This window comes from Pseudorca crassidens, chromosome 5 (assembly GCF_039906515.1).
Source record: "Pseudorca crassidens isolate mPseCra1 chromosome 5, mPseCra1.hap1, whole genome shotgun sequence".
In the NCBI taxonomy this organism is placed as follows: Eukaryota; Metazoa; Chordata; class Mammalia; order Artiodactyla; family Delphinidae; genus Pseudorca; species Pseudorca crassidens.
Window position 1 is genome coordinate 80298364 of NC_090300.1, and position 16314 is coordinate 80314677.

The window sequence follows — 16314 nt, forward strand, 5'->3', positions numbered from 1 at the left end:
CTGCTGTGGCCTCTCCCGCTGCGGAGCACAGGCTCAGGACGCGCAGGCTCAGCGGCCATGGCCCACGGGCCCAGCCGCTCCGCGGCATGTGGGATCCTCCCAGACCAGGGCACGAACCCGCGTCCCCTGCATCGGCAGGCGGACTCCCAACCACTGCACCACCAGGGAAGCCCTAAATTTATATTTTTGACTACATGTATATGTCTGTGAAACTCTAAGACGTATGAAACTATAATTAGACTTTAATATTTAATTTAAAATTACCCTTTATAGTGGGAAACTAAATAGTATATTTAAAATACTTAAGGAGACTACAGAACTTTTTACTACAACAAATCAGTTTTCAGAGAAAATAAGATTGTCCATTTTCTTAAGAATATTTTTAAATAAATCACAAAACTTTTGAAAAATTAAGTATTTGATAAGGGGAATTTTTAGAAATATTACCATTTAATTTAATAATTAAAATGCTAAATTTTCCACAAAATGTAAATATTACTTATACTCAAGTATAGTTAAAATATTTTGAAAAATATTTTTATAAGAATATTAAAGGCCTACAGTCCCTTTACTGAACCAATTAAATTTTCCACTATTATTTGCTTTTAGAAGCAAACATTTTTTTATTTCTATAAACAAATAATGTCATTATAAAATTCCATTCAGAATCAGATTTTGGATATTTTACATCAAAAGCCAAGGATAAATAAACCTATAAATCAAGCCACAATTTAAAAAAATAAACAAAATCAATTATGTTTTATCAGAGACAAATGATGATGATGATGAAAATATGCCTTCTTTTCGGGGAGAAAATAATTTTAAAAATAAGAGCAAATTAAATCAAAGGAAGAACTAAGTATTTGAAACACTTATGCACAAAAGAGTTCACTGACAATAAATACATTGCAATTAAAACAATAATCAGACTTACAGAGATGGTTTTAACATGGTGGTTAAAGGGTGAAATTCTATATAAGCATCTCTGCTGGCAGGTGCTCTGCATAAAACCTTAAGTGCAAAAACAATAATTACTGAAATCTGGAAGTTTACTGACTGAGCAAAATATGTATCCAAATATAATTTCAACTGTTATAAATTTGTGAATGGTTATAAAATGGTTGTAAATGTTGTTATCACTATGAAAAGTTTACAACCATGAGTCTCTCATGGCACACCTGTAACCCATTCTGCCATGACCACTTTTGGGAAGCTCAGCTTTAGAGATCTATAAAGGCAGAATAGGATAAAATGGTAAAATGTGTACTACAAATAATATTTGACGATACTCAAGTTTTGTAGGAAGGCTTATGGCATAGTATGGACTCAAGATGAACCTTGGCCGGGCTGTGCAGGTTTTTAACAGATGGCAAGGAAGAGGGAGGGCACCTCAAGTAAGCCAGCCAGAACTAGCAACATACTGAGGATAGGTACTGCTAACAATGGATGAGAAAGTGTTAAGCTTTGAGTATATAATTTCTTGGAAAGTGCCCAGAGTAGACTATGTGTTAGAAATTTGTGTTCGTAAATACGAGTAAAAAATTATATTAAAAAAATTATAGTATAAAATTACATGTATAAATCATGGAGAACCTTGAAAGTCAGGATATGATTATCATTTGTGAGCTGGGCTCTCTCACCTATTAACAACAGTAGAAGATAGATCCCAACACACCGGCCAGAATAGACCAGAGAATGACCCGAGACAGGGTTGCCCGTAAGGAGGCGAGGGGCCGAACCAGACTAAAAGAAGTGGAAAAAGAGAGGAAGGGATGAGTTTGGAGACGCATTTCCAAGGAAACATCAATGAGATTCAGTGACAGAGTCAACAGATTAAGGAGAATAGAGACCAAATGACTGAGGAAATGGTGGTATCGTGTTCTGAAACAAATCTGGAGAGAGGACTTAGTTGGGAGATGGAGAATGAGTTTTAGTGGAGATGTCCTGGAAGCAGTAAGGAGTGTGAAATGTAGCACAGGTCAGAGGTCCGGGACGGACCAACAAGTGTCATCAATACTGTTTCGTGGTAGATGTGAGCTCTCCAAGAATGGCAGAATGCTAGAGACTGAGCTTTGGGAAGATTACTAAGTCTTGCTTAGCAGGAGGAAGGGGGAAGAGTTATGGAGACAGGAGAGGTGCTGAGGAAAATATAAAAACAAGAATAGTGTATGCCATCAAAAAAAGAGAAAGCCTCAAGAAAGGATGACAGCCATGTTTAACTGGCCATCTCCAGCCTCAGACTGTGTATGTTCAAATCCTGCCTGTTACTTATTAGTTACGTGTCATTTCAAAGGTTTTATCGTCTTTCTTAGTTTCATCGTCATCTGTAAAATGGTGATAATACACCTACCTCATATGGATATGTTGTGGATTAAGTGAAAAAAAATGTATACGGAATACTTAGCACAGGATTATCTCATCTGGCACAGATAAGAAGTTAATAGATGTAATTGATGACTTTAAGGGACCAATGGAATGGTGAGAGCAGAAAAAGTTGCACGAGATTAAACAAGGATTGAGCATTGAAGAAAAAGACTAGGTATGAAAAACTTACTAGACAGTCTGTGCCCCAAAATGAAGAGAGATCACAGAACAGCTGTTAGAAGAGGCAGTAAGGTGAAGTAAAGGCTTTCTTATATTTGCTCTATACCAACAAAGGTTATCATTAGTATTGTCATGGAGGCCTATTTAATTAGAGTTGGACCATCCTTCTATTGACATGAGGCCATTGAGCCTTCAGAATAGAAATCAAACAATTGCACAACAACTTAAAAGGTCCTGTCAAAATATATGCAGACAGTAAAATGATGCAGGCACTGTGGAAGACAGTACAGTGGCTCCTCAAAAAATTAAAATTAGAATTACTATCTGATCCAGCAATCCCACTTCTGAGTATATACTCAAAAGAATTGAAAGCAGGGACTGGAGCAGGTACTGTTCATGGCAGCATTATTCACAATAGCCAAAAGGTGGAAACAACTCATCAACAATTCATCAAAAGATGAATGTATAAACAAAATGTGGTCTATACAAACAATAGAATACTATTCAGCCTTAAAAAGGAAAGAAATTCTGACACATGCTACAACATGGATGAACCTTAAAGACATTATACTAAGTGAAATAAGCCAGACACGAAAGGATGAATATTGTCTGTTTCCACTTATATGAGGTCCCTAGAGTAGTCAGATTCATAGAGACAGAAGGTAGAATGGTGGTTGCCAGGCTGTGGGGAGGGGAATGGGAGTTATTGTTTAATGGGCACAGTTTCAGTTTGGGAAGATGAAAAAATTGTGAAGATGGGCGGTGGTGACAGTTGCACAACAACGAATGTATCTAATGCCACTGAACTGTACACTTAGAAATGGTTAAAGTGGTCAATTTTATGTTATGTATATTTTACCACATATATATATATCCGACAATATGAGCAAAATAAGTCACTGTCCTTTGCTAGGTAGAATGAAAAGTTATCAGAAACAATCAACTTGTAGCAGTAACTTTTTTTAAATTATGAAATATTTCATACATACGAATAAAATGCATAATGTAAATTTAGGCAGAAAGAATAATGAAACAAACATGTAGGCAGCTACCATCCAGCTTGAAACAGAACATTACTAATAGTGTTGGAACTCCTGTTGTCTCCCTGATGATACCCCTCTCCCTCCCCTACCGAGGATAATGCCATTCTGAATTTGTGTTTATCATCCCTTGCTCTTTCTTATATTTCTTTATAATTAAATTTCTTGTAATACTGTTCTTATTATATTTGTGACCCTAAACAATATACGGCTTTTTCCACCCAGCATCGTGAGATTCACCCTTGGTGATGTCTGTAGCACACTCATGGAGAACTGTGCTATCTTCCCGATGAATTGAAGCTTTAATATTATGTAGTGACCTCTTTATTCCTAATAATGCATTTTGCCTTAAAGTCTCTTTTGTCTGGTATTAACACATCTACATCAACTTTCTTTTGGTTATTATTTGCCTATTTATCCATATATCCTTTTACCTTCAGTCTTTCTGGTCCTTGTGTCTTTTCAGATGTGCCTACAGCTGGATATTTTAAAAATCCAGTCTGATAATTTCTGTATTTTAACCGGCACATTTAAGACCTTTCCTTTTTATTGTGATTACTGATATATATGGGTTCTCCTCTATCATGTTGTTTAGCCACCTTTCCTATGCTTCCCCCAGCCCCTCCTTTCTTGCCTTCTTTTGGATCAATTTGTTTTGTGTTGTTAGTGCTTTTAATTCCTCTTCTCCTTTCTACTGATTTGGTGGTTATATTACTTTTATAGTAATTACTCTTGAAATTTTGCCATGTGTACTTGACTTTTTACAAAGTTTAAAATTAATATCTTTATACTCTTCTTCCTCTAAATAAAAGAACATAAAGTAAAAGATAATGGAGTACCACCAACCTGAGGCCACTTTGGTTTCTTGTCTTGGGATTTCCCAACCAGGCTGGTGGTATAAATTTAAAACTTAGACCTAGATTGTGGCTACAAATTCGTGGAAGACTATTTCTCCCCCAGTAAGTAGCAGCAAGAGAGAAATATTTCTGTGCCTCTTCCCCCCTGCCATTAGGCAGATATTTTCAGTCCCACCCTTTCACACTGAAAGTGTGTGAGCCTTGGAGGGTTTCAGATTTGGGGGGATGAGAGAGTCTTCCGTTCAGCTATTTACTTCTTCAGTCCTTGCCTGGCCATTTGTCTCAAAGCTTCAAGTTCCTGGTGTCTACATTTGCCCCCAAGTCAGCCCTAATTTCTTCATTTGCTTTCCACACTGGTTTCTGCTTTACTCACTTACCTGGCACATGAGGATTTCCCTCGCTTTCTTGCAAGCTCAGCAAGGCAATTTGAAAGGTACATTTGCTCAGATTTGTCTCGTATCCAGGTGTTTTGAAGAGACAGGGCTTTTCAGAACATCTAGTCTCTCTTTCTCTACTAAAAGCAAAGACTTTTCACCTGCTGCTTATTTGTGTATAGTGTTGCATACTATGGATTTTCATGTTTTGTTTCAATTTGTCCTGGAACTTTTTGAGTGAAATATACAAGTTTCTCTTTTACAATAAAAGTGGATGAGTACCTGCAAATGTACAGAGAGATGTTCATCAAATGGCTGTTTAATGATTATTTTTATTTGGAAATACGTAACCCAACGTCACGTAATAGAGGATTCACAGAGTAAATTTTGCTGTGATGCTTATTGGGCCAACAGGAGTTGTATGATATGGAAATGGTCATGATAAGATGTTGAGTAAATAAGCTGTTTTGTATGTCCCCATTTTTATATATACAAATATATATTTACACTGAAAAAATTCTGGAAGGAGACAGCCAGTATTTTGGGATATCACCAGGGATATTTTTGCTTACTCTTGTTAATATCTACTTTTTAATGAACAAATAGTATTCTGTGTTTTTTATGTAAATGAAGGAATTACAACAACAAAAAGCAGGGATTAGTGAAACACTTTCTAACCTTGGAGATCTGTCTTGTGGGATAGTGAACTCCCCAATACTGAGAGTGTCTAACAGAGGCTGGATGACCTCCTATCCAAGATTCCTGTCATTTTATGATTCAAAGATTTTTATTTTGTTTATTCCTCCCCACCCCCAACCCCGACAATAGGTCAACCAACCAATGCCTCAGACACATAAGCAAATATGCATCCCCCCGGAGCTGCCGGAATTGCTGAAGCAATTTACCAAAGCCGCCATTCGGACCCAGCCGCAAGATCTCATCCAGTGGGCCGCCGAGTACGTACTCCTTTCTCACCTCCAGCCCGTGGTTCCCATTGGAGGTGGAGGTAGGGGGTGGAGGAGGGAAGGTCTTGGAAAACTGAGGAGGCTGTCACGGCTGCAGCCTGGGAGTCGGGACTGATCGGCATAATCTTTGGGATGTTCAGTTCTTGCATTGCTTTGGTGCTTTAAAATCCACACGTAAATACAGCAAACCGGGCGAGGATGGAGACCCTCCCCCAAGGGAACGAGACTGAGCAATAGGACGCCAGAGCTATAGGCAGTGTCCTAGGGCAATCAGCAAGAGTCAGATTACCACATCACATCACACACGCACACTCCACCCTGTCCCTGCCCTCCACCTCCACCCCTCCCCCACCCCCGTCCCAGTGCAAAGAAGGGTTCAGAATCCCGCGGAGCTTAGCCTGCCTTTCCCTGGTGTAAACCAGGGCCTCATCCTCAGGTTTAACCACTAGATGGCAGCAGTGCACCTGTGGGGGAGCGATGTGATGAGCCCAGGTGGAGGATTGTGTGGGATCAGTCCAAGTGGCTTCGCTCCTGAGTTTACTCCTTCAATGGGACACCTTCCTCTACTGCTGTTAAAACTCATTCTTGCGCCCCAGCCAGACACTTTGTATCTTGTCTTTGGGGAAATTGTTATTTTCTTGACTGTGTCTTTGAACTAATACGTTCCTTCAGCATAAGGATGTCCATACAGTACACGTTGCATTCTGGAGAAGCGAGGCAAGCGTGATGGGAACAGGCGGAGCACCGGCTCGGCTGCAAACAGCGTGCCTCCACCACAGGTGTCCTCCTTCAGGAGACACCTCCAGAGGCTGCTCAATGGAAGGAGCTTACACAATACCTGCTGGCTGAGGCTGAAAGAGCTTCACACACAAAGCCCCCCGGCTACCAAATGGCTTCTTAGACAAAAAGTGCCTGCTTGAACTGGGGAACTGAGGCTTGGGGCAGGAGTTAGGAGCTGACCAGACCTCCCGGGGACCATTTTCAGGCGATTTTTACTGCTTGGGGATGACCTCCTTATAGGGCTTCAGTGGGAGAGGGGGATGAGGAATGAGAGGCTGCAGAGTGGAGCTGGTGGGTTGGGGGAGGGGAGAATGTCCACAGCATGAGGTTGAGGAGGTGCGGTGGGCAGGTGGTGAGAAGAAGGTGCGGACACCTTTGAGAAGGCTCACGACGCAATCTAAGAGGAGCCTCACACAGTCTCCGGTTCCTGGGTTGGGCTAGGACGAAGTTTTTACAAATGGAAGGAAAATAAGCCTGTGGTGCTCATAAAAATAGACACAAATAGGGTTGCTTTGCCTAGTAATGAACTCTGTTTAGTTTTCTAGTCTAAATTTTATATATTACCTCTAAGATTGAATTTTAGCGTCAGAAGACTAATTTCTTTTGGCACACTCAGACAGACTTTGTTCTATACTATACGATAGTTTAAAACCCCATTTTATTGTTCTTGCACTGCTTTTATAGCAAGAAAAATGACATTTCTTGGTATTGTCCCTGACATTTATGGGAGAAAACATTCCACTGTTGTAGTCTGCTTGCTCCCCCATATTGTATCATGTGCTATAAATGTCTTAGATATCTGTGAAGAATCAGTTTGTAGTTTAACTACAATGAAAAAGGAGAACATGATCTAAGAACACTCTCCATGTATTCAGACACGGAAAGCACTTGTCAGACAGTTTAATGTAACTTACAAACCTGCAGCATTTTAGAGGTAAAACTCCACAAAGTATTTCCCGGATGAAATGTCTACTTAATTCACCACAAGCAAAAGTTTCCCTGCATATGTGTTGTCCATGAAGAAACCATCTACCAGACATCAGCAGGACATAAACTAATTTGTCTTGTGGTGGGTAAGTGTGACCACACAAATTTGAAGAACCATGGAACTGCTCACTGCAGAAGACGCTAAATAACCCATAGAGGATGAAATCCATGACTACAGCCTCATTTCCACGTTCTCTAACCAACTCTGCTACAAGGTCCAAAGACATCGCTGCTGAGCCACACCCACCCGACCACTGACCTGTCTGCGGAGACTGCTCATGCACATCGGTAGAGGTCACCTGAACGTATTTCTTCTGCTCCCCCTGCTGGTGACCTCCAACGGGTGCCTGGAAGGTGTTTTGGTACTGGAAGCCGTTGCTCTGCATTGTGCAGTGGCTTAGAGACAAAGAGTGGTTTGCCCCATCATTGTATGGCTTTTATAAAATTCCCTCTGTATTCTTTTTATATTACCTGGATCTGGAGAAATTAATAAAATAAAATTAATAAGAGAGGGGGCAGAGGCTGTGATCCAGGGGTAGTCAATAACAAGGCTTCTGATGAAGACAGGCCCTTCCATATGGCATCGGTGCCCCAAGTATCAACTGCTCGTGCCCAATCTCTGCTGCAGGCAGCCTCTTCCCATCATAGATCAATCCCAAAACAGGGCTCAGTGTTTGTCCACACTGCACCAAAACAAAGTCCATTCCACAAAGCACTGGTGGGCAGGCAGATGTTACTGAAGTTTCTGAAGGAAGATAGAGGAGGATTTTACAGCACACACCCCACGTGAGTTCATCTCAAACCCTTTCTGCGCTTGTCTTCTCACCTGAGCCTCCATTAGTGCCCTGCCAGACTTCTCTCCCCTCCGCGATGGAGCCCCAAGCCTCACTTCCTCCAGCTGGAAACCCTTCCAGGCTCACCCCCCAGAGCACCCCATCTCCTCCCCTTTCTTATGGAAGTCATTTTAATCTTCTTCCAACTTCTCTTTCCAAGATTACATACCCCTACTACCACCTAAGACCAACTTTAAGTATGTAGATAGCCATCGTACCAAGCATAAAGACTTTTATATTTGAAAGAAAAATCTCCTCCAAGTACTAGGATTCTTCCTTCATAAAAAAGAGTGGGGGATTTAAAATGACAATTTTCTCTCTCCTTTAATATACATACACATAAAATAGACATGCATATGTACATATACAATACTTATGTCAATATATTATTTGTCTCAATACATATGCCTATATGTGTGTATGTATGTGTGTGCACGTGCACACATGTATATAAAACACTTAGGAGGGAATGACTGAAAAAAATACCCAGACCTAATATGCTTCAGGGAATTCCATACCAAGCACTTGGTACTCCTCATCCTTAGAGAAGAACAAATCTTTTTATTCCCTAAGCCATCTCTATACCTTAAGTGTAAAGTAACACATTCAGGCTTTTCCTGTACATAAATGAACTAAAAACAGTGTCTGGCATATAGAAGCCACTTAATAAATGTTCTTTCCTCCATCCCTTCCCTCAAAGAAAAGGGAGAGGGGATTCCCAAAGCATCCAGAGGCCACTGAGGTAGAGGCTGCTCCCCCTAGCCCCCCAACTTTTTTTTTCTTGTAGTTATTTTGGGGCTATGTCCCGTGGAGAGGTTCCTCCGGTGAGAGACTGGTCTGAGCGAGTGACTTTGTCTAACTGGGCTGAGCTTACACCGGACCTGCTAAAGATCTTGCATTCTCGGGTAAGGGCCAAACGGCAGCACGGAGGGGGGATGTAGGGACGATGTCAAGGTTGGGTGCGTACAGACAAAAGTCACCTGGCCACTCACCATTGTCTTAAAATTCACTAAACCATGCACTGAGAGTAAATCTTCCTGTGGGGAAATAGGAATCATGGTGAAATAGGCTGTAAGCTGAGTTGTCAGTTGGGTCATCCCATGTCATCCTGAAGCTGGCAGAATGTCCAGGGGCTCAATGCAATGTGAATTCCTTCTCTCCAGAAAGTGCAGGTGCACATGCCTTGCCAGTGCCTCCCTTACTGATCAAGCCCAGATACGATGCCAATCACAGTTGGGGAGGGCCATATTACAGTTCCCCAGTTACCCCAGGTGCAGACATAGCCTAGCTTTTAGGCTCTCTCCACAGACATATTGTCCTGGGAGCTGTCCTTTGAATGGATGAGGAGGGTCTGTCTTGAGAAAGCTTGCAGTTTGGCCAACTCCCAAGAAAAATGGCTTAGCACTACTATATCTCACTTTAGGATCCAGGACCAAGAGGTTTGGGGTGATTCAGGACTGACTTAGCCGACTGCCTTGGTCCCAGAGGCTTAGCATTTCACTGGAATCGGAGGACCAGGGAAGGTGTAGTAGCACTTCACTGGGGCATCTGCACCATTATTGCATCGTTGGCCGACAACTGGCCATTTGCGTCCTTCCCTCTTGACCACCAAGCACCTTGTGCAGTAGACATGGCAGAGATCCGAGGTACCTGGGACCAAGCAACATTAGGCATCCAGACCACAGACCCCACGTTATTCCCAGGAAAGCGTGAGTGATGCATTCAGGGTCTAGTGCAAAGAACTCAGCGGAGTCTAGAAGCAAGAGATTTAACATCTAGTTCTAGTTTCACCACTAATTAGTGCTCTCAGACGAGTTCTCTGCCCTTTGGTTTCATTTTCGGGCTGCTTTATCTGCCTTACAGGGACAACCTAGGGATGAAACAGCAGATAATAAAAGCACTAGAAAAAAATTGAAGTGTAATATACATGTATGTTTTCCCCATAACTCTGATACCTGAAGTTTGAATGATTATATCTCAGCACGTTCTTCACTAGGCTGAATATTTCTCTACGCTTACAAAGAGAACTGCCAAACAGAGTCTCTGTTGACCCCTGACACCTTCCCCCACCCCTTGCTGTGTGCTAGGAGAACCGAGGCCTTGCCCCGGGTAGGTTTCTCAGGGCCTTCTCTTGTCCTGTCCCTCATTCCCTGTCTTGTGTCTGTCCCCGGCCCCGCAGGTTGCTGGCAGACTGATTGTCCAAGCAGATGAGCTGGCCCAGATGTGGAAGGTGCTGAATCTCCCACCCGACCTGTTTAATAGTGTGATGAACGTGGGCCGCTTCATGAAGGAGATTGAGTGGCTGAAGTTTCTCGCCCTTTCTTGCAGCTCTCTTGGAGTTGTAAGTTAGCTTTAATGGTTTTTGTTCCGTAAGGGAAAATCTCTAGGGACCTGGCGGAGGCTGGGAGGGCTGGTAAGAACACACAGTCAACTCCCCAGGGTTCATGAGGAGTGTGCCCCTTCTTGTCCACTCCTTCTCCTCTCTGAATTGAGGTCATTTCTCTGCTCATCAGCCAGAAGCAGGGATTAGGAGGAGGGAGGGGAAAGCTGTCATCAGGCTCTGGGGAGAGGTTGACTAAAATGCAGGTTTGGGATTATTTATGAATTTCAGTCACTGCACTTAGGTTTATTTCCATTACCACTCCACTCCCTCCATTCATATTCCTTAAGGTAACCAAGAGCCAGCTGTAGAAGATGGGCTTATACTTGGGTTTCAGACACCTAGAAGATATACCAATAGAGATTTTTAAAAAGAGGTGCAGCCTTATCGAGAACTACTATTTGATAAGCACAATTGGATAGAAAAATCAGAGAGAAGAGAGCAGGAAAGGAGAGATGAGGCTATTTCCAGACTCAGAGTCCTGACATCCCCAGGGATGCAGGATGCTCATACAAATTCATGCCTTTTCCAAATTTGACTTGATTGACAACGGCAAAAGCCGTGTTTTCCTGTTTTAAAGAAACCAGTTCATATACATACTTAAAAGCTTTAGGTATCATCTTATATGTGGACTCACTCTTGTCAAACACTATTATAATAACTTAAATGAAAATGAGTCAGAAAAATGATTTTTTTAAATCCCTGAAATACATACAAGTTTAAAACTTAATGAGAAAATTATGGCCTCTGCCAAAACTAAATGGTACGAAAAAGGTAGTTTGAGTCATTCAGTATATTTAAATACAATCTTGTTCTTTCTTCTCGAATATCCTGGGTATGCACATTAGACACTTTTGTTAGTGAGAAAAGTTACCAGAAATACTGTAGTCCAACTTTTCCTGTGGCTGCTGCTGAACTTTCAGCATAATTATTTCTTTAGAGAGGAGAGGCCATTTGTGGGTTTTTTTTTTTCCTTCTTCGCTGCCCTTTCTAGCACCCTTATGCAATGAATAAACTACTCTCAGCAGCAGAGGCAGATAAGTTGCCAGTCAGCACTATCACACTTCTATGGAATTAGCCCCAAGGATTGGGGAAAATCACAGGGGAGAAATAAAAAATGGGCACGTTTTATGAAATTCTCACGGGGTCACAAGTTTACTCACACCATATTCAGAGACGTCCAAGGAGGGGGGAGTGTACCAATACTTTCTCTGTCGTTAATCCTGCTCTTCCCCATCTACCCTACCCGTGAAGGGTGGAGTAAGAAAATAAGTAGATTCAACCCAACCCTGGACTTTTCATCTGCTGCAATAACTGAAAACAGCTTCAAGGTGAATTGCTCAGTCTCTCAGATTTTTCCTCACTGCTCCTCTCTTCAAGGTGGCAGTTGTTCAAGGAAAGTGGTGATGCTGGGATCACAGAGCAGCCAGGAGGAGGGTTCCCACATCCCTTGGTCCTCTCTGGCATCTCTTTTTTTTGTTTGTTTTTGCGGTACGCGGGCCTTTCACTGTTGTGGCCTCTCCCGTTGCGGAGCACAGGCTCCGGACGCGCAGGCTCAGCAGCCATGGCTCACGGGTCCAGCTGCTCCGCGGCATGTGGGATCTTCCTGGACCGGGGCACAAACCCGTGTCCCCTGCATCGGCAGGCAGACTCTCAACCACTGCGCCACCAGGGAAGCCCACTCTCTGGCATCCCTTGTCTCCCTGGAAATACTCATCTGTGTGGTCACTAGCTGTGCAGCTGAAGTCTTTGGTCTCTCTCACAGCACGACGGTCCCCCAGCCAGCTCACCTCCGTTCTCCCTGGTGCTCAGGGCCTCTTTAAGTCTCTTCTGGGTTGCCCTCAACTGCTCCCTGCCTTTGATGCTCTGTGTCACAGCCGCTCAGCACCTTGGAGGTGTCTGAGTCCTCTCCTCGTCCACATACCTCACAGTAACCAAGAGTGACTTCGGAAAATCAGATTCCAACCCTCCCTCTGCAGCTGTAAGGTTTACTTTGATATGGCTGCCACCCAAACTGGGCAGAGGAAACCATGAGGTGAATTCTTTCTACCTCCCTGCTAAAACGGGGAGGTTGGCCTAGATGTTCCGTGAGGTCCTTTGATCTCCAACATCCTGTGGTTCAATTCCACCTTCTCTGCTTCCACAGAGACACCATCAGGCCTGGCTCTGGATGACAGTGGAGCACGCCAATTCTGAGAGGCACTCAGGTGTCTGACTTTGCTCCCCATCATCCCTATGTCAAAGAACACCTAGAGGTTAGGGCTTCCCTGGTGGCGTAGTGGTTGAGAGTCTGCCTGCCGATGCAGGGGACACGGGTTTGTGCCCCGGTCCAGGAAGATCCCACATGCCGCGGAGCAGCTGGGCCCGTGAGCCATGGCTGCTGAGCCTGCGCGTCCGGAGCCTGTGCTCCGCAACGGGAGAGGCCGCAACAGTGAGAGGCCCGCGTACCGCAAAAAAAAAAGAACACCTAGAGGTGAAGTCAGCATGAAATTCTAGTCTGTAAATAAAGGGTGCCCTATGGATCCAGGGCCCATCCCATTTTGCCCACTTGGTTCGTGTTGGACTATTGCTGGGAACTTAAATGTAAGGGTGGTCAGGATGTCACCATCTGGAGGAGGGTGGCACTCTTGCTAATTGCTACATTCTTGGAGGCAAGCCCAGAAATGCCCTCCTTTCTTTGCCAGTTCACCAGCCAGCCATGATCTCTGGGCCATGTGGAAAATCCCGCCCCCTCCTTATAGGAGAATCTAATGGCAGGAATTTTAGGAAGCAGGTGCATTTACTTCCCGAATCTGCATGTGATTCACATTGCTACAGTATGCAGACCTGTGTTCCTCTTCCCCTTCACCACTCCTTCCTCTAGAATACCTACCAATCATATACAAGAAGAGATCGTGTAATCGTGTTCACTGGAAGGAAGGGCATGTTTTGTTAGCAAATAATTCACTTTCTGAGCCTTTCGCCTCTGAGTTTGAAAATGAGGCTTGTAAGATGCTTACAGGCTATCTCTATGGAGTGGATCCCCATCTGACCAAAAATTCTTGTGCAATAGAATGCAGATATCTGTCTACTTTCGAGTTATTTAAGTTTACCAAAAAGCTCCAGTCTAGAGAGTTCTTATCCATTCATCTGTTTATTAAATATTTGAAAATCATATAAGGGCAATAGAGTTTTAGTTATCTGAATAATCAATAAAAGATGTTCAGGGTAGAAAGCACCTTTATTAGTGTGCTAAGGCTGCCGTAACAAAGTACCACAGACTGGGTGGCTTAAACAACAGCAATTTGTTTTCTCAGTGTTTTGGAGGCTGGAAGTCTGAGGTCAAGATGTCTCATTGGCTTGTAAATGGCTGTCGTCTCCCTCTTTCTTCACGTGGTTGTCCCTCTCTGCATGCGTGTGTCTGGTCGGTCTCTCTCTCTCCCCCATTCTCTCTCTCTGCATCCTAATCTCTTCTTATAAGGACACCAGACCTATTGGATTAGAACCCGCTCTGATGACTTCATTTTAACTTAATTAGCTCTTTAAAGGCCCTATCTCCAAATACAGTCACATTCTGAGGTTCTAGGGGTTAGGGCTTCGACATATGAATTTTGTGGGGACATAACTCAGCCCATAACAGCACCCCAATTTGGATGATGCTGTAGGAAGAGGACTACAGAACAAAGGCAATAGGGGAGTAGGCTTTTTTTTAGAAGCAGAGAGGATGAGCTATAGATGGAAATTGGGAAGTTCAGTGCACACATGCTCACAAAACTACCCAAAATCACTGTCATGCTGACCGCAAGTCAAGCACGTGGCCTCCCATCCTCTCTGACAACCTCTTACCAGCCTCCTGTGTGCCCACCCTCCCACCCTCCTTTGTGGAAGGGCCTGGCACACTGCCTCACACAGTGCTTCACGATGACCTCCAGGAGAGAACTCCCAAGGGCAGGAGAGAGGAAATGAAAGCGGTCTGCTCCCCTCCTGTGGCATTGCTCCAAGTGTCTCACTGGAGTATACAAGCTAGACTAATCATTTCAGCCCCTTAGAGAGAAGACTGCAGGGCAGTAAGAAGAAATCATTCTAATTTTGTAGATTACAAAAGCAAATTCCCCTCCTTTAGTGAGATTATTCTAATTAAAGTAATAAATGTCTTAAAGCATTCAACAGCTTATAAACTTAATTCCTTGAAAGTATCCCTCCAACCAAGAAAGGAAAGGAAAAAGAAAGGCACCCAGTAGATACTCAATATTTTGGGATTGAGTTAAATGACATTTGGGTGTAAAAAATTCAAGCTTTCCAGAATATTACATCATCCCCACTTTATTTTACGAGAGCAAGGTGTTCGTTTCTTTGTCTTTATCTAAACTGATCTTAGGAATTTAGTTTGGAATAGTGACCTTCTCCTCATTTAACCTTATGGCTTTACAGACCATTGCCAGAACCCTCAAGATAGTGTGTGAAGTGCTATCATCTGACCACGATGGTGGCCCTCCCCGGATCCCTTTCAGCACCTTCCAGTTTCTCTACACATATATCGCTGAAGTGGATGGGGAGATCTCTGCATCACATGTCAGTCGAATGCTCAACTACATTGAACGGGAAATGTAAGTAAACATTTACCAATTGGAGGGGAAAGAGTGTGCGGAAAACAAATATAGCAGGTCAAGATATAGTGAGGTTACTGTATTATACCGCTCTGGGAACAGAGGCATATTGTGAAGAACAATAAATAGGGATCAGAAAGAGAAGGAGAAACAGAAGAGAAAGAATGGTATAGAACAGTGATTCTTAGAGTGCTACCCAGACCAGCAGCAGCAGTACCTGGGAACGTGTTAGAAATGGGATTTCTCAGGCTGCACCCTGAGTCCATCAAATCAGAAACTCTGGGGGCGGGGCCCGGTGGCTGTGTCTCAGCAAGCACAATAGGTGACTCTGGCTCCCTTTCAGGTTTGACCAGTGGGGTAGGAGGGGAGGAGGAGGAAAAGGCCGTCCAGAGTTCGGAGAAATAGAGGGTGATGAGGGCAGGAGCCACAGCAGAATTAATTTGGAGAGAGAGAGTTATTTATATATTGTCTTTCTTAAGATTAATTGTTAAATGAGCTAACCCCCAAATATCTATTTTTTCCCAAACAGTATTGGTCCTGATGGTTTAATCAAGGTGAGTGACTTTACCCAAAACCCCAGTGTTCGGCTGGAATAAAAGCACAGTTTTGGAAATTTTAAAGGAAGATACAGAGACGAGTGTGCTTCACAACGACTGAACCACATACACCATCCAATGTCAATTTTCCTGTGAAACTGGTACACACTAATAAACGATTAGGCAAACATATGAAATCAGAAATGTGTGGAATTGTGATGTAAAATTGTTGGAACCAAACACGTCCATTAACAGAAGATTGGTTTTCTTCCCACATGGATACTGAGTAAAGTAGCTGATGAAGCATTGATAGAAAATGCATCTCAGGTGAAAGCCAGGCTGTCAGATTTTCAAAGGTAGAATGTTATCCAGACACAGTTTTGATGTTTTATAATTGTTAGGCATAATTTACATGAGTAGCTTTTACATGGT

General features: G+C 43.1%; 1 protein-coding gene across 1 annotated transcript; it reads left to right on the forward strand.

Moving 5' to 3' along the window:
• Nucleotides 1-5655: 5655 nt before the first annotated feature.
• On the forward strand, nt 5656-16058 carry ROPN1 (rhophilin associated tail protein 1). Its single transcript, XM_067737259.1, has 5 exons — nt 5656-5771; nt 9168-9285; nt 10560-10721; nt 15171-15346; nt 15876-16058. The coding sequence occupies exons 1-5, from the start codon at nt 5656-5658 to the stop codon at nt 15940-15942; spliced, it is 639 nt and encodes a 212-aa protein (XP_067593360.1). The 3' UTR covers nt 15943-16058.
• The last annotated feature ends 256 nt before the right edge of the window (nt 16059-16314 follow it).